At 33.8% G+C, this 22,392-nt stretch overlaps 1 protein-coding gene across 1 annotated transcript; it reads left to right on the top strand.

The window, feature by feature from the left end:
• Window positions 1–669: 669 nt before the first annotated feature.
• Window positions 670–16,481, top strand: LOC123550682 (cytochrome P450 27C1-like). The gene is made up of 9 exons (XM_053545043.1): window positions 670–819; window positions 1,045–1,381; window positions 9,180–9,370; window positions 9,655–9,854; window positions 10,225–10,425; window positions 10,639–10,814; window positions 11,024–11,269; window positions 13,152–13,352; window positions 13,986–16,481. Exons 2-9 carry the CDS (start codon window positions 1,124–1,126, stop codon window positions 14,097–14,099), a joined length of 1,587 nt encoding a protein of 528 aa, XP_053401018.1. The 5' UTR covers window positions 670–819; window positions 1,045–1,123; the 3' UTR covers window positions 14,100–16,481.
• Window positions 16,482–22,392: the final 5,911 nt, after the last annotated feature.

A 22,392-nucleotide genomic window follows, 5' to 3' on the forward strand; every position in this document is an offset into this window, starting at 1 on the left:
GTTATTATACACCAGTATAATGTCCCTTTTCATCATTAAATCGTTGGTGTTTTTTTCTTCTTTCAGAAGGGTTTTCGCATTTCTATTTTTTTTTCAATGTTTTTGCACGCTGTGCTTAAATTGAGACGAACAGCGCAGTACAGATATATATAATAAGATACGGCAAGCTGATTCCATGTAAACCTATAATACGATGAAATATACACTTCTTAGAATTGTGCTTTTGATATTGACTAATTAGATGAATAATGTTTTATATGAATAATGTTTTCCCGTTTCGTTTGAACATCGCAAGGTTAATCATTTCATTTTGGTGCATAGCAATTAAAATCCTTCCAGCAATTGTAACCATTCTGTTTTAATTTCTTTTTAAAATGCACATTTGAATAGCAAAAAAGGCTCTAAATTTTGCGCCAATGTAAATGGAAAAAAGGAGTGGGATATTACTCACAACCTGCGAAACACGTCGTATCATAAACTTAAATTTAGTATCAATATGCAAATGATACAAAAACGCCTTTCAATATACTATTTTCATTCAGATACACTACACTATTTCAGTCTTCAGTACATTATATTAAAAAAGACGTTTAACCTATTCGTTACGCAAGCTTAAAACTTTTATCGAAATTTGTAGTTAAGCTTTATATATACACTCGTCTGCCCTCGCACTACGTTGAACTTTGAAACAGTGTAATCATTGGAGAGAACGCTTAACAGAGCTGTCACATTCCTGGTGTAGTAGTACAACTGACTGTATATATCTCTCCGATTTGTATTGGTATATCTTCAGTGCTCAACAGCTCCCGAGAGCGTAAGGTTCGACTTACACTATAGATATTCGCTAATAATTTATATGAATAAACTTTCTACATTGGACATTTACTGTAGTTATTTCTTTAAAAATGGTATACTTTAAATAAATTTTAAATAAAATTAAATATAAAATAAATATGAATTATTTTTGCAATGTACATAAGTTAATGATATGTTTTGTGCATTAATATTTTTAAATTATATATCTTTTTATTTTTTAATTTTCAGTTTCAAAGCGGAATATAAAGTGTTAAATTTCATGTTTTGGATTTTAAACTAACATTCCTTGACGATATAAAATCGAGGTATGAATCCGGCAACGGAGACCTTGCTGCGCCGGGCAGCCTCCCAGGCGGTGAGCCTTGCACGACAGAATGCACGCTGCGTCTTTACAGATCGCCGCCACGAGAGAGCAGCTGCAGACGCCGTTGTCGCAACGCCGAACAATATATCTTATGTTCAAAAAACTATTCAAGACCTGCCGGGGCCTGATGGCTACCCTATAATAGGCACGGCTCCCGAGTACTTTCGAAAGCCAAACAGAGGACAGATGCATGAAGTCCAGGTATGTGTTTTTCATCACAATTAAATACCATCCTTAATTAATAGCATCTTTACATATAATCTATGTCCCCTCTTTTGTTTCTGAAGTGAAACACTTTAAATAAGTGCATCAGGTATATATTAATTGCTTACTTAATTATATCATTCCCATTAAAACATGTTAACTGGTTTATTTAGATTTTAAGTAATCTTGTTATTGAGTGAAGTACGTATCAAACTAGGTTACGCGGTGAATGAAATGCAGCGGGAGGCCTTAATAATGCACTGTCATTGTAAATTTTAAGTGAAAACAAATTTATCAATCTTGAAAATCCATTAAAATGACTGTGGTTGTAAACAATCTGTCTTTATGTACAGTACACAACATTCTGTCAACTTGCAAAACTTTCGCGCATTAATTCTTCGTGTAAGCTCTAATTGTACGAGCGTCCGTGACCGCCAGGTTAAGGTAGCTGTTCCCTCATTAATGTGGGTTCGAAACCACGCTTGTAGTGTAGAGATTCCTTCATGTGAGGAAGTCATCCAGCTTGCTAACGGAAGGTTGGTGGTTCTACCCGCTAGCCCACCCGTGCCTGAGATAAAGCTTGGAGGGGCACCTGGAGTCTTTCGCCACCATCAAAAGCTGAAGAGTCACCATATGAGCTATAACGGTGCAGTGTGACGTTAAACAAAAAAGAAACAACTATTACATCAAAATGATGTTACATTTGAAACTTTTTAAAACTGTTACAGGTTACGATTCTTTTAATTAAAATCAAATGAATTGAATAGTAGAGATGACACCGCGACCTTTATCGTCACCTAATCAGCTATGAAATACAAGTGCTGACTAAGTTTTTTTATTCCGAAAAAAAATCACCACTCAACAGATCATTATAAATTATCAACGATCGTTAACAAAACACAAAAAATAAACACATGCTGTATAAGATGAGTGGTGAAGATTAAACGTAGGGGGTGCACATTTTCTTTAAAAGTCAGTTAAATACAACACCCTATTCTAAAATCACACATTATCGTATTGACATTTTTATTACATTTTTATTACTGCTTCATTGCTTTTTCATCTATCTTCTTAATCTAAGATTCTTGATTACGCGTAATAAAATCCACTCAAGTAAAACTTATTAACAAAAGATGCTACTCGAATGCCTCAAATAACTCGATCAAGTTTCCAGCTAGTTTTTTTCTACACGCTTATTTTGTTTGCGGTCAACGGTGTTGAAAGCGTTTTTCACATCAGTAAAAAACACAAATAATTTTGTTAATATAAAAGGATAGATGCTACAAAACTCGTGACATCACATTCATTTTTAGCGCGGATATTTTTTCTCCTGCAAACAGACTTCTTATTTATGTAAAGAAAGTTTGTTATAACGAGTAATTTTTGTTTTATCTGTTGATATAAACAGGAAGTTTCAAACCAGAGTATCTTTTTTTTCTTTTTTTTTTTTACATAAATATGTGCCATATATACTGACTAAACGACCGCCGTTTGTTGTCGGCCCAAGTCTTTAAAAATAATGAAATTGTTTTTGTGAGATTCAGCGTAACCACAGAATAGTCTTTTGATAAAATTTTTAAAAAAATCCGACAGTAACATCATATAAATTCATTATCTTTATGACATCCATCCAAATTTACAAAAAAAAAATATATAGAGAATTTACAAACTTGTGGAAATCCGTTATGAAAGAAGAAAAATTCAACATAAACAAAATACCCTAATAAGAAAAAAAAAAATATTTGTAATATTTTAATATTTTTTTTTCAATCAGAATAATAATCTACACCTCTCTAACCGTAAAAAGGTATTCACCCGTTTTCTAAAATCACAACTTTTATGAGTATTTTGTGACTTTTGAAAACTGGGGATATGGTGGTAAATTTAATAATACTTCCATTAAAGTACCAATGTTTTCCACTAACTCCTGTTTTAATTGTTATATGAGCCTAGTATAGTGCTGCTATATTTCATACTTCAGCATTTTTTTTTTAATTTTTACACATGCATTTTCACGATTCAAAACGAATGAATGCAGTCAGTACTTGAATTCACTTGGAGGCAGATAACAAAATGTTAACGCAACAGGCCTTATGCAAATATTTAATCGCATACACCTCTAGTATTTTATACTTTTCAACTTTTCTTTACACCATATATTCGCTGTTAATAAGACACCCTAAATTTTGCCGACAATATGTCTCCGATAGACAGTGCACTATTGAAGAAAAGATACTATGTTTTTTTTCACCCGGACTTGCACAAGTAAATTAGAGAACACTATAATATTCTTTTCATTTTTGAATGTTTACCATGCACAATATCTCTGTCATGCGGTGGAAAAGTTTTTAAAAAAATCGCAAATTATAAAACCTTAATGTTGACTTTTTCTGTCCCTTTTATTCCGTTAGAAAACAGATACTTTTTCATTGTGATCGTTGTAAATCACTATATGAGCCGCGCCATGAGAAAACCAACATAGTGCGTTTGCGATCAGCAGTCTGGTCAGGATCCATGCTGTTCGTTAATGGTTTCTCAAATTGCAATAGGCTTTGAAAGCGAACAGCATGGATCCTGACCAGACTGCGTGGATGCGTAGGCTGGTCTGGATCCTTGCTGGTCGCAAACGCACTATGTTGGTTTTCTCATGGCGCGGCTCATATATTTGTTGAACTGGTATTTGGACTCTTGTGTTATTCAGTACTTTTCAATTATCAGATATTTTTCAGTATTTCACAAATTCTTCTAAATCACAATGCTGATTTATTTCGTGATTATAAAATATTTGAGCCCGTTTTTTTGTTATTTTGCATTAAGAAAAAAAAAACAACTGATTGCATTTTCTTGACGTTGAGCATATATATTTAGATCAGCATGTTGTATCAAATCAGGCAAAGATCGAAGGAGAATGCACGACATATTCCTGACTTTTCGCACATATTTGTTTAGAAACTGCGTTCTGCAATTACGTTTTCTTTTCACGTCTATTTCAATCGTTTATTTACAGTCTGTTTTTTGTCTTACAAACGGTTTCATTTCATCAGTGCCAGATTTCAAAACTCGACATATATTAGACACAGAAAATTTCTTACTCTCTCTTTTGTTCATTATTTATTGTATAGTGCGCTGTGCTTTCTAGAAGTACGCCAAGTGCACACTCTAAGATTCATTCCACTTAGAATGCAAGCTATGTTATCAATAAGATTGTAAGATAAAATATTATCTACTCCGTGTAGAAAAGACATCTACCTTGGTCTAAAAATATAGGTGGAAAAGATAAGTTTTCTGCTCTCTGAGCGGATTGTTATCGCTCTATAAGCAATTCAAGACCACGCGCTCTATAGGGGAGATGCGGTATGAAATTCAATTCAACTAAACGGGAATCCATTCCTATTCATACAACACATTCTGGCATAGTACCAGGACAGCGGTTCAAAAAAGCTTCGTATCCCCACAAGAAAAGTGCACCTGATCTACTTAACATATTTTCCTGGTATTTAAGTGAACTTGAACTTTTAAAGATATTAAAATTTATGTAGTTGATCGATATTATTTAATGTTTTAAAATACCACAACAATAATTATTTTGTGAAGTCTTCAGAAATTAATTTTTAGTTATTAATATTACAGAAACTTGTTGAGAATTACCTCTTTAATCTTACAAATGAATGCCAAAATGATTCTTGTCTTTTCATAAACAATAATTGATAGGTTTTATCTATAAGTGCGTTGAACGATTCCAACTTTTATTATATTGATGAATGATTTTTGTTTTTATAGAATCGGCATATGCCAGATGGTTTTGTAAGATTTACAATTATTCGGGTGCCTAAGTCTATTCTGACACCGTGATTTTACTTCCAACATTTGCAACAATTAGAATCCATTTTATGTTTTAGTAGTGCCAAAAGGGCAAATTTTAAGATAGAAAACAGTTCACGCAGATGTTAGATAACGATTCGAGATACGATAAAAAAGATAAAGTGCGCGCGCATGCATGTTAGGTAAAGAACTAAATAAACCCAAGAAACGCTAAAATATCATTTCATACATTTAAGTATATTTGATTAGTTTCAAATGGTTGTTTTATAATTCACTGCATTTTCTCAAAGTTTGCTGGTTACACATTTGTGGCATACGGAGGCGATGATTTTTTTTTTTAATTTTTAATACGGTCCTTAATTTTATGGCACAGGTTTTAGTGAGTTATATTATAAAAAGGCGTTCTACACATGCGTGGGATGTGTTGCAAAATAACAAAATTTGTCATCGTTTTATAATTTTTATTGCTATATAGATCATTGGGCATTTAAAGAATGTTTCACAAAATGTAGTTTTAAGTGTCAAACAGTTTTATGTATTTAAAAAGTGCTGATTAAAAACTGACTCATTGAAACAGTGTAAGTATTTTACCTAAAAAAAGAAAGAAAGAAAAGTGTGTTTTTTGTATGAGTACGAAATTCAGCAGATTCTATATTTCAAAATTTCGTTACTCCTTAGACAGTATATTAGTTATAATGTAGGTGCATTTGCAATTTTATAAAGCACGTCCTTAGTACAAAACTCACTGTTTCTGTTTGAACTATAATTCAAGCATAAAACAACCATTAAAACCTGCTACATGGGTAGGAGTTTTGTTACTACTGACCTACTGACCGATAGAGTATGCACTTAATGAACATGTCATAATACTAATTAACAAGTAATCGGCGCACGAGATATACATGACATGTTTTATTAATGAATTACACCATCTTAGTACAAAATGCTGTAACTACAATTAGGGTGTATAAACACACTTCGTTATCATACGGTACAGTCAAATACTTAACTGATACAAGCAGTCAAGGAGCATTATGCCTAGTAAATTTTTGTTCTTGTTCATAAATGCGCGCATTTTTGTCTTCAGATAGATGTGTATTTTTATTATTTCGTTCAAGCCAATGGTATTTTAATTACACGTATGTTGATTATTTTTGTCTTTTTTTTCAACACATTTAAATATCAGAATAATAATTATATTTTCTTTGCTTTCTTTGAGTTTATATGAATTGAAATAACTGTTATACATATTTCCCATCAGCACGATAGTAAATTTGTAGATATAGTTACTTAAACTTTAAAATGGCACTTTTGCGCATTTAGTTTTCTAAACAAATTAACAGACGTAATGTGCTTAAGTTTAAATAATACGTTAAGAGTTGGTAATAAAAGTATACAATAATTGTAGGTCTATATCTTGCCGAATGTGTTGATATATACATTGTACAATGTTTTCTAAATAAATATACAGCGTAACTAGGATTTAAATGTAGTGGCCTGTCAAAAGTTTTCGTTCCTTTTTCTATCTTTTGCTGCAGGGCTTTTGTTTGGTTGTCTTATTTACCTTACTGTACATGTAAAGAGTTAACCTGCTAGGGACATCATTTAACCTACTTTATGTGCTGTCATGTTGGTAACAGTTTCGGCCCGAAAGGTCACTGGGTACAAAAAAAATCGCGTACTTATTTGATATAATCAGAGGTCTTTTTGGTAAACAGATTTAAGCTTATTTTCTCTAATCTTTACTGTTGTCTATTTTTACCTAAATCGGATTTAAACCTCAAAGATAACGCATTGTTCAATAACATTATGCAAGGGTTTTTACTGTTTATCTAGGGTATTTATTCCCAATTGAATTATATGTCAGTTAAATGACATATACCGGGATAAAGAAATATTATATGGTTGAACTAAGTTCTAATGCACTTTATTTAGGAGCGATTACTTAATAGTTAACCGACCTCAACGTGTACAATTTTTCTTCATCGTTTTAAGTAACCTCATGCATACAGTAACATTTTATGACATGTACAATATCTTATTCATGCGTAAACCCACCTTTGATTCAAGTTTAGAAGCAACTGTATTTCGCTTGTACGTTGCGCGTTGCTGAGTAATTTAAACTAAAAGTATTTGTCAGTCGTGAAATACATCAAAAACTACAAAATTCGCTGCAGCATTCCGACTGTCTGTTTAAAAACAAACAATCTTAAATCACATTAATTATGCGTCTACAGATAGCGTGGATAAAATACTTAAGGATATCAAGAAGCGCACCTAATTAATGATAAAACAGAAGTTAATGTACTAGAAGATATATATAAAGTTACTTGAAATATAATCTAAACGGTGCTTTAATCGGCTTAAACTTTAAAACCTTTCAACGCATTTTTTTTTCAGCATAATTAGATTTTTTTTCTTAAAAAGTGCAAATCACTGAATGAATTCAGATGTCTGTGAAATAAGAAAAAATGCAAGAATCAGTGACTCCGTTGTAACTTAGCTGCGGGATAAGAAGTAAATGATTTTCACGTACATTACTTGAACATTCCAAATGACATTAATACCTACACATCTTTCTTTTTATATATGCATTTTTTAGAAATGATTAAAATTTTGCAAAGTTTGCACGGGATGCTCTTTACTCAAAGTATGACAGATTTCTTCTGCGTTTTTTTCCCGTTTAAAACGTTTGATAAACATACAAAATCAGGAGACCTGACGAGAACTCGTAGTAAATGTACCAAAGTTCTTCTTCGCCTTTCCTGATAGTCATTTAATCTTTAATAAATATCCGGGCCATAGTTTTTATTTTGAATACCAGTCAATTATCTCTAATGAAATTTTGTTTCTGAGAAGGTTAAGATATAAAACTGATGATTTTGTGGTTTTAGCGGTTTGCCTTTTTGTAAGTATCTTCATTTTTGTTCTCTGCGGTTTTGATTAATTACGCCGCTTCAAACCAGTTAACTGTTTGCGTTTGCACTATATGCGGTTAGCGGTCGCATTATTTGCCCCGATATTGTCTAAGTACAGCAAAAATGAGAACGTATTGTAGTAGATTATTTGATACGGATTTTTTGTTCCGTTTGTAGCCGGTTCATTCATAGCGATAAACTGGTATACCCACACGAAGGCCTGCGTTCTTTTCGATTCAGAAATTATTCGCATTATAAACATGCTTGGTTAAATCTTATGAATGGATCCGAAGATCGTGTACATAATAAACCTTGCCAAAATAGTGTTATTAAGAACATTTTGTCTGTCATTCTTGCATTTCACGTTGCTGGCTTTAAGCCAAGTACCTTAGCTATATAGGCCACGGAAGGTCAACGAGGTGAAATTTTATACGTATCCCGGTTATAAAACACCTTGATAATAGCTTTCGGACAAATGCAAAACACTTAACATTTTAAAATTTGCTTTTTATGCATCCGGGAATTTTTTGGTACAATTTGATATTTTTGCAATATCACTCCTATTGTATAACATAAATATTTTTGCGTTATATCTTCGTTATGCACTAACGTTGAAGGGAAAACTCCATTGCAATAACAGATTATATAAGTATATTGTTACATGTTTTTACAGTATTGGTGTTTATTGAAAAAATACACAAATATGCAATTTGGCCGAGGGTAGATAATACGCTATAACGCGAAATGAAAACAAAGTAAGAAAAGAGCTTTTGTTTGTAAATAACAAGGGCACGATTTCTTCAAGAGTCTACAAGGCACAATGTCAGTGTTGTTCCCCTGCTAATTAATGTTTACATAATTTTCAGCCTGAACCAACGGTGAAATCGTGTGGGTTATTTTTGGAAACAACAAGAAAAGTTTATATACCCGTCATGTTCTTTTTTAAAAGTATTTAAATACGGGCATACCAGCACTGTATTATAAGTAACTTTCTATAAATCTGGTGGTATAATAATAATAATAACTTTAAACAAGATTTCTTTGCTTTATCACAGAGACGATTCCATGCCAAGTACGGTCGCATATTTAAAGAGAGACTTGGGCCAGTGACCAACCTCTCCATTGCTGACCCCAAATTGGTGGAAGAAATATTTCGGCATGAAGGCAAATACCCTACTCGCCCCGCGTACGAAGCCTGGCTACATTACAAGGAGATGAGGATGAGAAGCAAAGGGATAGTGTCGGCGTAAGTTTAAAATAGTTCTAAAAATAAAACTATTAAAAAATCTTAAAATATATCAGCACATTGGTAGTTTCTGGTAATGTGAAATATTCTGTTAAAACACAAGGCATTCCAATCCTTATAAACAGAAAAAAAATCTTTGGTAGTTTGTACTTATTACTCTATGTTGGACACAGTTGCGCTGCACGGCTTATACTTTTAACTTTCAATATACAACGTCGTAACTCCTATGTAAACCAATACATTAAATGAATCTGAACATCAAATGTTTATCTATTTTGTAATAGGTCAGGTGAAGAGTGGCGAAAAATCCGAACATTGCTAAATCATCGGCTGATGAAACCGCGCCAAATGCAGGAATACGTTTTAGGCCTGAGCAGGACTTCTGAGGAACTTGCTGAAAAGCTTCGAGTCGTCAGAGATCAAAACGACAAAGACAAATCTGTTCCAAATATCCTCAACTTGTTTTACGCATGGTCCATTGAAAGTAAGTACATATTGTTTGTTAAACAAGAACTTTGAAATCTATTGTAATTTCGAGTTTTAACATTTTATGTTGTTCTGTTATTTTTTAAAGTCAGATTAAATTTTTCATATATTGCGTCATATAAACGAAATAAATTACTGTGTCTGTTCCGTTATCAAATTATTTTTTTCGCGAGTTTAATCATTTTACTGTCGGTATAAAAACTGCCAAAATCTGTCTTTACAAAAAGGCTGATAGTTGGGTATTAGCACGTTCTTATATAAACACTGAACCAGACAAAACTGACAAAGTAAAACTGAAGACAATTACCAATAGAAATTTTCGTGAACTTGTTTCTGTTTTCTGATCAGATGTGTTCTTATAATCACAGGTATAGGTCAAGTACTCATAGACGAGAGGTTTGGTTGCCTTGAACACGATATGCCGGAGACAATGAACAAGTTTGTCCGTGCTATAGAAGAAATGATGTACTCGAGTCATCAGCTGATTGTGTTCAGTAACGTACATAAACGTTTGAATACAAAAATATGGCGGACATTTGAACAGTCGTGGGACACAATAATTGATGTTGGTAAGTTTTCGAAGCTATGACGTAACTACGTCTGTTACTATAAATAGCTTGCAAATCAACAGGTCAAAACTTTGGTATAAATTCCGACTATTTAACGCTAGATATAATTTCCACATTCTAAATTCCACAGTGTAATTAGCCAGTTGAATGAAAGTTATTTCAACATGCTGTGTTCATGGTTATCTTATTTAATTTAATTGTTCTTTGTTCCAGCAAAAAACATCTTGGATTCTAAACGGAAATCTATCGAAGAACGTGTAGAAGATTCGGAAGAAAACGGAGAACTTCGGAACGCTACGTTACTGGAACATCTTCTTGCCAGTGACAATCTTACAATGGAAGAAATCTACACAAATATGACGGAACTTCTACTTTCGGGAGTTGACACGGTAAGTATATACACAGAAAATACTGATGTATTTAAGTTTGTATTTCCTTTTGTCTATAAATCATACATTCAAATTATTTCATATTGCTGAACAGGCGATATTGTTTGCTATATGTTAAATATTATTAGGGTAAAGAAATAGTTGCATGCTGTTTATACTTTTCATCTAGAAAGAATTTGTTTAAATGTTTCAGTACATATGCATTTCAGACTTCAAACACTGTTGCCGTGGCAATGTATCTCCTATCCCGGCATCCGCATGCGCTAAAGAGCATCCAGAATGAGCTTGATAATCTAGATATTCCGGACACCGGCATAACAAGCGAGCATCTGGGACGGATGCCGTACCTCAAAGCAACGGTAAAAGAGGTCCTCCGACTCTTTCCAACAGTACCAACAAATGCACGTGTTCTGAACGAAGACACAACGGTGGCTGGTTATCTTATACCAAAAAATGTAAGTAAAGTTTCAAGATTTTTGCACTTTTTCCATTCCGACGGGAACCTAAACTATGTCACGATACCGTCTTATAGTAAATTATCACACTCGCTGAAGCAGACGACAATAGTAGTAACTACGCATTTGTCTGGAAATTAGATACGATTCCATAAAATGAACGAATCGGTTTAATATATTAAGAAAGGAAACCAATTTGCATTGAAACATGATAACAAGAAAGCTTTTGCTCCACATTATTGTCTGGTATAGTTCGTTGACACAAACAGAGTACCAATGCATTTCTCATTTTCTTTGATATTGAACCAGTCTCTCCAGAATTAACGATTTCAGCTCGTAAACTAAGCGTAGATGAAGCATTCTAGCAAAAGATTAACAGAAAACCAAGAACACAGTGATTCCAGGGTAATTCGTAACCGAGCGATTTTGATCACTGATTTCGAATCATTGGCCAGGTTAGGTTCAAAAGTTTGCTTGGGATGTATTTCTTTTTTCAATTGAGGAATCTATCCCGGAGTTTTTATGCACCCTGAAGGGCGGAGCGTATAGTCGCCACCTTGTCCGTCCGTCCATCTGTCCGTCCGTCACACTTCTTGTCCAGAGAGTATTACTCAAAAAGTAATGAAGATACTAAGTTGTAACTTCACACAATAATGGAGCTCATTGAGAGGAAGTGCAATGATAAGAAATCATAACTCTGGATGGACCCTTTTTTGAATTATCTCCCTTTTTGTAAATAGCTTTTGCGGAGCCTAAGTCCAAAACTATGAAAGGGATTGACTTGATACTTTAAATATTGATAGAGGTCAGTGAGAGGAAGTGCAGTGTCAAAGAACCATAACACTAGCTGACCCCATATTTTAATTATATAGTCTCTTTATGTGTAAAAAGTTTGTCAAGTTTGAGCATAATTTGAAAAGTATAAGAAGGAATGCCTTGGTACTTCACACAGATATAGTGGTCATTGCAAAAAGTGCAGTAACTAGGACCTATAACTCTAGCCTTCCCTGTTTTTGAATTATCTCCCTTTTACTTTATGTAAAAAGATTGTCCGAAGTCTAAGTCCAAAACAATAAAAGGGATTGACTGGATACTTTACGTATAGATAGAGGTCAGCTAGAGGAGAGGTCAGCTAGTTATCTCCCCTTATGTGAAAAAAAAACTTGTCCAGAGCAAAACTTGAAAATTATATGAGGGATTAACTTAATACTTTATAAATTGATAGAAAACAGTGAGAGGGAATGCGGTGTCAAAGAACAATAACACTAGCTTACCCTGTTTTTGAATTAGTTTCCTTTATGTATGAAAACTTTTACAGTGCATTACTTAAAAAGTAAATGATTGACTCAGTACTTCACACATTTATAGAGGTTAGTGAGAGGAAGTGCAGTAACTAAAAACCATAACTCTAGCTGGCCTCAACTTTTAATTACCTGCCTTTGCGTTACAAACTTTGCCAGAGCATCTCTCCTTAACTATAAGAGATACTTTCTTCAAATTTCATTTTTTTATAGAACAAATTGAGGAGTGCAGTACATGTGAACAATAACTCTAGATTACCCTATTTTTATTATCTCCCTTATGTATAAAAGATTGTCTGGAGAATAACTTGAAAACTGTATAAAGGATTGACTTTATACTTGAACACATTTATTAAGGTCTTTGAGAGGAAGTGCAGTAACTAAGAACCATAACTCTGTATGACGCTATTTTTGAATTGCCCCCCTTTTCGGATATTTGCTTCGGGGAGCATCCATCGGTGTTACCGGTTGCCTTGTTTTATTAGTCGGTGGCTCTACCGGGGTGACCACCAGTATTGGCGTTGCAAGCATACTTTTAATAATAGATCTTTCTATAAAACAGGTGATATTTCTTTTTGCAGACGATAGTGATGCTGAACACTTTTACAATGTGCAGAGATCCAAAAGAATTCGACAGGCCAGATGAGTTTGTCCCAGAAAGATGGCTAAGAAATGAGGTCAGAGAGTTCAGTCCATTTACGTCACTTCCGTTCGGTTTTGGCGCCAGAAGCTGTGTTGGTAGACGTGTTGCAGAACATATGGTCTACTTAAGTATTGCAAATGTAAGTAAAGCCCATTGATAATAATACATAAAATGCTTTAAAAGCTATGGTAGATCCCGAAGCTTCTAACATGTAAATTTAGTTCATTTAAAATAAAATTCATGAAACTCGCCGCAGGCTAGAACGAGATCAGCACTACACACGAAAGAAAACTGGGTTTTACCAAGTTTAGATTGGTTGTACACGGATTTTTGAGTTTGTACCGCTGCAATTAATTAATTAATAACAAAAGGTATTATGGTTACTTGTTATATGAACGATTGATTTTGAACATAAAAACAAGATTTAAAGCCAGGGTGTAAAAAAGGCTTACTGTACGTTTCTTGCCGGTGATTCTGAACCTCACTTAGAAACTTAAGTCTGTTTTGTATCTATGATTTAAGTCTAGAGTGTCAAATAATACAATGGTCCGTCTAAGTATTGCATGTGTAAGCTGAGTTTGTGGCAGTGTGTGCACGCGTTTTCGTGCGCCTGTGTGTACATGCATGCGTGCGTCTATGCTACAGGGAGAGAAAGAAATTGACATTTATAAAGCCATAAGATGTAGATTAGTGTGCAGTCCTATTGATTAGTTACAGACAGATAAAAATAGAAAGAAATAATAATTGAAACATTTGTATTTCTTCCTTTCAGATTGCCAAACGTTACGATCTGCGACCGACTCCAGATGCATTTACCGTCAAGCCTTTCGTTCGCACAGTACTAACACTTGGGGACAACCTGCCTGTTGAATTTTATGACCGCTGAGAAGTCTAGTAACTTAACTGAGGAACTGTTTGCCAAAAGAGCTGGTTTGACCAATAACTGTGTATCGGCACGAGCTTCAGTGACACACTGAAATAAACAGTGTCATATTTTGTTTTTCTTAAAAGCGATAGTTTGAACAAATGAGCCGTGCCATGAGAAAACCAACATAGTGGGTGTGCGACCAGCATGGATCCAGACCAGCCTGCGCATCCGCGCAGTCTGGTCAGGCTCCATGCTGTTCGCTTTTAAAGCCTACTGCAATTAGAGAAACCATTAGCGAACAGCATGGATCCTGACCAGACTGCGCGGATGCGCAGGCTGGTCTGGATCCATGCTGGTCGCAAACCCACTATGTTGATTTTCTCATGGCACAGCTCAAATTATTTTGAGTGCAGTCAGCACAAAAAAGAAATCTGTACAAACAGTTATTCTTAATAGGAGGTGAAGAATTCTTATGATTTAAAGTGCCTTGGTATTGTTTCCAACGAAATTGAAGTTGCTTTACTAATGTATAACGAAGTAATTTACGAATATATATTGTTGTGAATTGTAGCTGTCGTAAATATTTCTGAACAATTTATAACATTTGAAATAATTTGCAGATATTCAGCTTAAGATACAGGTATGCGATTCCACTATCTTAAAGTACTGATTCTATAGTACAGCGTTTAACATTTTATTCCAAAGCTCTGATAGTCATTTGTGAGCGTACCTAAGAAGTTTAAGCTCTAATTACGATTCACAAGCTCAGTTAGTCAGTCTTCAAGCTCAGATAGTCATTTGCAAGCTCAATGGTTACCAAGCTCACTGATTTTGCTTTAGTTCGAATTGATATTCTTAAGCTTTGAGGGTCAGTCTCAGCTCTGATAGCCAAAGTTTTACTTGGCAGGATACTTGACAGTCTAGACGCAGTCTGAGCTCTGATTGTAAAAATTGTCGGAGACAGTCTAGAATTAACTTAAGTTCTGACAGTTTAAGTTCAATGAGTCAGACTAGACGGGTTAAAGAGGTACAACTCAGAAGTAAATGAAGGCTTTGCTTCCGAGGGGAAGGGACTACAACATCTCAGGTCATATATTACTTATGAAAACTCATATGTAATGTTCTTTAGGAAAAAACGCCTGTTACATGTGCAATGAGATGCTAAAATATACGGATATGTGCAATCTATTTGTAAATATTGTCCTAATGTCGCTATTGTTTGAGGTAATTTGTAAAGCATTTATTTGTATGAATTATGGTAAAATTTCGATGATATCCGACGTCGATTTCCACATCTACATCATTACACATTATTACTGACTTTAATTGTACATATATATAATTATGTATTTTGTATTTGTACACATATTATGTTAATAACGGGTATTTAATTGTTGTTGTTTTTTGTGACACACTTCTTTATTTACAAAATAATGCAAATGTATTTTTTCTCTCTTTCATCAATACTCACCAGTTTTTGTGACAAGTATGTAGTAAATAATGTAGACAATGACTCTATAATAGCAAGTCTGCTTGAACAAAAAGCTAGCTACTTGTTGTTGAATACACTTGTTTTTTGAAAATTACAAAAAAAAATTCTAACAAACTCTCCACACAAACAAGAAATGTCAATGAAATTTAAAAAAGAACGACTGTCTCTATTTTTTCGCTGACGAACTCTTGATTAATGATTTATACTGCTTCAGTTATTTATTAAATAACTCAGTTTCGGATATACACAGTTTGTTAGCGAATAGCTCATTCATAAATATACATTTATATTAATTGAAGAAGATATTTTTTTTATTTGCTAAAACGACAATGCAGAGGGTGAACTAACAAGTAACGCAGAATAATGTACTATTTATTCAGAGTTTATAATGGTTTAGAAATATCGCTGACTTTATCAAGCTGAATAATTATATAAACGTTATATATACAGATCAAATTATTTGTATTCAGATAAAGAAAAAATACTTAATAATATCATGTACTTCAGCTGTGGCTTTGATTGGTTTAATAATTCATGCAGATGAAAATTTCTAAGGTATAAAAAAGACGGAATGTTAGAAAATAACACGAGTTTTGCTGACAACAACTGATGAGAGGTTTGCATCAAGAAATAAAAAAAAACTATATTGCTTTATCTTTATAAATATTTAAATGAGATGTACCGAAAAATCTGAACGATAATATTTATAAACCCTAAAGTGTGTATAACTAAAATTTTACTCTTTTCTTTGATTGCTAATTTGATAATTCTTGACTAACTGAGCGGTCACAGTTTAGTGAAGTATATATTGTAGTGTATTTTATGCAACGTAAACATGTTCTATTCAATGTAGTGTAAAATCACTGTAATGTTGTCATGAATAAACTGTTGTTTTATTGTTGAAAATATGTGTTCGTTTGTAGTTTTATTTGTAACATTGAAAGCAGCGGTACAATTACATCTGTCAAATTGTACAAAAGAAATACGACCTAATCTTGCCCCTTGTCTAACACACTGTTAAGGTGCACACCTAATTTCACAAAATGTAAATTACATTTTTCTTAATTTACAAATACTATCATTTGTACGTTTTCTTTATCTGCGTAGCGGTTTTAGATTTTAATTGCCTTTTTAATATTCGAATGCTGCCAAGTATTGAGACAGTTTCTGACACACGAAGCAGTTATATACTCTTTTTAAAAGAAAAAAAAGAAAGACCTGTTTGTTTCTCACGAAACGTTGCACACATACTGTTCAAACAATCGTGTGCTGACGTCACCATATGGGCCGATTTGGTAAGTGATCAAACATGTTTGTTTTTCAAGCCCCGACTTATACAAAATGATGACAGACAACATACTTGTAATTCATCTTCGTAGCGTACACAATTCATGATATCGATATATTGGTATAGGCAAAGGATTAAATGAACTTATGGTCGAAATCTGCAACCGAGAAAAAACGTTCTTAGTTGCCAAAATTCCAATTTTATAGTGTCTCTTACAATATGTATTTGGTTTAACCAAACAAACATTATCTAACCTGACTTTTACCAAAGGCATGAAAATATCATTTTACAATGAACAGTGTAAATATACTTCACCGAGAAATACCTATCAAGGTCATGGAAACATCACCTTGCAATCAATTATATATAACTATTTCGCTGACAGACAATCTAACAAAAGAACGGACATATTACTTTGGTAAACAACCGTGTATTTTTTTTCACTGAGAGGCATAATTATTAATTATCTTGCAATGAAGCACGTAGATCTATTTCGCCGAGAGGTATTCTGTCAAAGATATGGAATATTATCTTGCAATGAATCACGTAGATGTATTTCGCCGAGAAGCATTCTGTCAAAGGAATGGAAAATTATCTTGTAATGAATGACGTAGATCTATTTCGCCGAGAGGCATTCTGTCAAAGGCATCGAATATTATCTTGTAATTAACCACGTAGATCTATTTCGCCGAGAGGAATTTTGTCAAAGGCATCGAATATTATCTTGCAATGAACCACGATGATCTATTTCGCCGAGAGGCATTCTGTCAAAGGCATCGAATATTATCTTGCAATGAACCAATAAGATCTATTTCGCCGAGAGGCATTCTGTCAAAGACATGGAAAATTATCTTGTTATGACCCACGTAAATCTATTTTGACGAGAGGCATTCTGTCAAAGGCATCGAATATTATCTTATAATGAACCACGTAGATCTATTTCGCCGAGAGGCATTCTGTCAAAGGCATCGAATATTATCTTGCAATGAACCACGAAGATCTATTTCGCCGTGAGGCATTCTGTCAAAGATATCGAATATTATCTTATAATGACCCACGTAGATCTATTTCGCCGAGAGGCATTCTGTCAAAGGCATCGAATATTATCTTGCAATGAACCACGAAGATCTATTTCGCCGAGAGGCATTCTGTCAAAGGCATCGAATATTATCTTATAATGACCCACGTAGATCTATTTCGCCGAGAGGCATTCTGTCAAAGGCACCGAATATTATCTTGCAATGAACCGCGTAGATCTATTTCGCCGATAGGAATTTTGTCAAAGGCATGGAAAATTATGTTGTAATGAAGCAGGTAGATCTATTTCGCCGAAAGATATTCTATCAAAGGTACGGAAATATTATCTTGTAATGAACCACGTAGATCTATTTTGCCGAGAGGCTTCTGTCAAAGTCATGGAATATTATCTTGTAATGAACCAGCTAGATCTATTTTGCCGAGAGGCATTCTGTCAAAGGCATGGAAAATTATCTTGTAATGAACCACATAGATCTATTTTGACGAGAGGCATTCTGTCAAAGGCATGGAAAATTATCTTTTAATGACCCAAGTATTTAACGAGAGGCATTCTGTCAAAGGCATGGAAAATTATCTTGTAATGACCCACGTAGATCTATTTTGACGAGAGGCATTCTGTCAAAGGCATGGAAAATTATCTTGTAATGACCCACGTAGATCTATTTTGACGAGAGGCATTCCGTCAAAGGCATGGAAAATTATCTTGTAATGAACCACGTTGATCAATTTTGACGAGAGGCATTCCGTCAAAGGTATAGAAAATTATCTTATAATGACCAACGTAGATTTATTTTGACGAGAGGCATTCTGTCAAAGGTACGGAAATATTATCTTGTAATGAACCACGTAGATCTATTTTGCCGAGAGGCATTCTGTCAAAGGTACGGAAATATTATCTTGTAATGAACCACGTAGATCTATTTTGACGAGAGGCATTCTGTCAAATGCATCGAGTATTATCTTGTAATGACACACGTAGATCTATTTTGACGAGAGGCATTCTGTCAAAGGCATGGAAAATTATCTTGTAATGAACCACGTAGATCTACTTTGCCGAGAGTCATTTTGACAATGGTACGGAAATATTATCTTGTAATGAACCATATAGATCTGGATCTATTTCGCCGAGAGGCATTCTGTCAAAGGCATCGAATATTATCTTGTAATGAACCACGAAGATCTACTTCGCCGAGAGGCATTCTGTTAAAGGTATATTTCGCCGAAAGGCATTCCGTCAAAGGCATATTTTGCTGAGGGGCATTCTGTCAAAGGCATGGATTATTTTCTTGTAATGAACCAGGTAGATCATTTTCGCCGAGAGACGTTATGTCAAAGGTATGGAATATTATCTTATAATGAACCAGATAGATCTATTTTGACGAAAGGGGTTCTGTAAAAGGCAGAGAAATGTTATTTTGTGATGAACCTCCGTGAGACATTCTATCAAAGGCACTTATATGTTATCTTATAATTAACTATGCAGATCAACTTTGCCGAGAGATATTCTATCAAAGGCACAGAAATATATACGAGTAAATAAGCACGTATATCTACTTCAACGAGGGGCATAATTATCGTGTAATGAACCATGTCGACCTAATTCAAAGGCATGGAAATATTACCTTGTAATGCGTCATATAGATCTATTTCACCAATAGACATTCAGTCAAATGCACAGAAATATTATTTTGTTCAGAACTATGTACATCTTCTTTGCTTAGAGATATTCTTTCAAAGACATAGAAATATTATCTTGTTAAGAACCAGATAAATCTTTGCAGAGAGATATTCTTTCAAAGGCACGGTAATATTATCTTGTAAAGAACCAGGTAAATCTACTATATCTAGACGTTCAGACATTCATTATTATATATTTACATTCGCCCTATTCTTTTCCATTTCGTATGAACAGCAAAAGGATAAGCGGGAATGTTACGTCAACGTTGCATAGAGATAACGGGCCGCTGTTTTGACGACGTCTGCATATAGTCAGGGAGAACGTTCCTTAGATGACGTCACAGTTGTTCCGTCTGGTGAACTGAACGGCCGGGAAGCTGATTTTAATGTGAAATGCAACACAATGTGTCCAACTTATTATTAAATCTTGTTGACAAATGGGAAGGAAATATAATGTAAATATAAGAAATGAAACTTTTATTTGCTAGCGCGATTCATGGATTTGCCGATCCTATTCTGTCGTTCATTTTGCATGAACACCGAAAAAAGTTCATTTCTTAATAGATTGATGAAATAGATTGACGAATTATAAGCATGCAATTAACTCTGTAGATCTAGAGAGTTAAATCAGAGTTACCGAAATATCGTCTTCTGTAATGGTATATTATCTTCTATATATAAAGATGTAATAGTAAACAAAAGGCATCTAAATATTATCTTGCAATAAACCAAGTTGATATATTTCCTGAAGATATCTATCAGTGGTACTGAAACACACTATGCAATGGACCGTGTAGATCTACGTAACCGAACCTAGAGGTATCTATTAAAAACATAGAAACATCATCTTGCAAAGCACGATGTAGATATCCTTTACCTAGAGGTATCTATTAAAACATAGAAACATCATCTTGCAATTATGTAAATATCCTTTACCTAGAGGTACCTATTAAAACATAGAAACATTATCTTGTAATTATGTAGATATCCTTTACCTAGGGGTACCTATTAAAGACACAGAAACATTATCTTGCAAAGCACGATGTAGATCTCCTTTACCTAGAGGTATCTATTAAAAACATAGAAACATCATCTTGCAATTATGTAAATATCCTTTGCCTAGAGGTACCTATTAAAACATAGAAACATTATCTTGTAATTATGTAGATATCCTTTACCTAGGGGTACCTATTAAAGACATAGAAACATTATCTTGCAAAGCACGATGTAGATCTCCTTTACCTAGAGGTATCTATTAAAAACATAGAAACATCATCTTGCAATTATGTAGATATCCTTTACCTAAAGGTACCTATTAAAATATAGAAACATTATCTTGTAATTATGTAGATATCCTTTACCTAGGGGTACCTATTAAAGACATAGAAACATTATCTTGCAAAGCACGATGTAGATCTCCTTTACCTAGAGGTATCTATTAAAAACATAGAAACATCATCTTGCAATTATGTAGATATCCTTTACCTAGAGGTACCTATTAAAACATAGAAACATTATCTTGTAATTATGTAGATATCCTTTACCTAGGGGTACCTATTAAAGACATAGAAACATTATCTTGCAAAGCACGATGTAGATCTCCTTTACCTAGAGGTATCTATTAAAAACATAAAAACATCATCTTGCAATTATGTACATATCCTTTACCTAGAGGTACTTATTAAAACATAGAAACATTATCTTGTAATTATGTAGATATCCTTTACCTAGGGGTACCTATTAAAGACATAGAAACATTATCTTGCAAAGCACGATGTAGATCTCCTTTACCTAGAGGTATCTATTAAAAACATAAAAACATCATCTTGCAATTATGTAGATATCCTTTACCTAGAGGTACCTATTAAAACATAGAAACATTATCTTGTAATTATGTAGATATCCTTTACCTAGGGGTACCTATTAAAGACATAGAAACATTATCTTGCAATTATGTAGATATCCTTTACATAGAGCCACCTTTTAAAAACATAGAAACATTATCTTGTAATTATGTAGATATCCTTTACCTAGGGTACCTATTAAAGACATAGAAACAATTCTCAATTATGTAGATATCTTTACCTAGAGTCAACATTTTAAAACGGAGAGAACATTATCTTAATTAATTAATTATGTAAGATATCCTTTACCTAAGGTACCTATTAAAAACATAGAAACATTTACTTTAATTATATAGATACCTTTACCTAGGGTACCTATTAAAGACATAGAAACATTATCTTGCAATTATGAGATATCCTTTACCTAGAGGTACCTATTAAATCATAGAAACATATATCTGTAATTATGAAAGATATCCTTTACCTACGGGGTACATATTAAGACATAGAACATCATCTTGCAAAGCACGATGTAATATCCTTTACCTAGGGGTACATATTAAAGACATAGAAACATCATCTTGCAAAGCACGATGTAGTATCCTTTACTAGGGGTACATATTAAAGACATAGAAACTCATCTTGTAAAGCACATGTAGATATACTTTACCTAGGGGACATATTAAAGACATTAGAAACATATCTTGCAAAGCACGATGTAGATACCCTTTACCTAGAAGGTATCTATTAAAACATAGAAACATCATCTTGCAATTATGCTATCCTTTACCTAGAGTACCTATTAAAACATAGAAACATTATCTGTAATTATGTAGATATCGCTTTACCAGGGTACCTATTAAAGACATAGAAACATATCTTGCAAGCACGATGTAGATCTCCTTACCTAGAGGAATCTATTAAAACATAGTAAACATCATCTTGCAATTATGTAATATCCTTTACCTAGAG

Source organism: Mercenaria mercenaria, chromosome 6 (assembly GCF_021730395.1).
Source record: "Mercenaria mercenaria strain notata chromosome 6, MADL_Memer_1, whole genome shotgun sequence".
NCBI classification, from domain to species: Eukaryota; Metazoa; Mollusca; class Bivalvia; order Venerida; family Veneridae; genus Mercenaria; species Mercenaria mercenaria.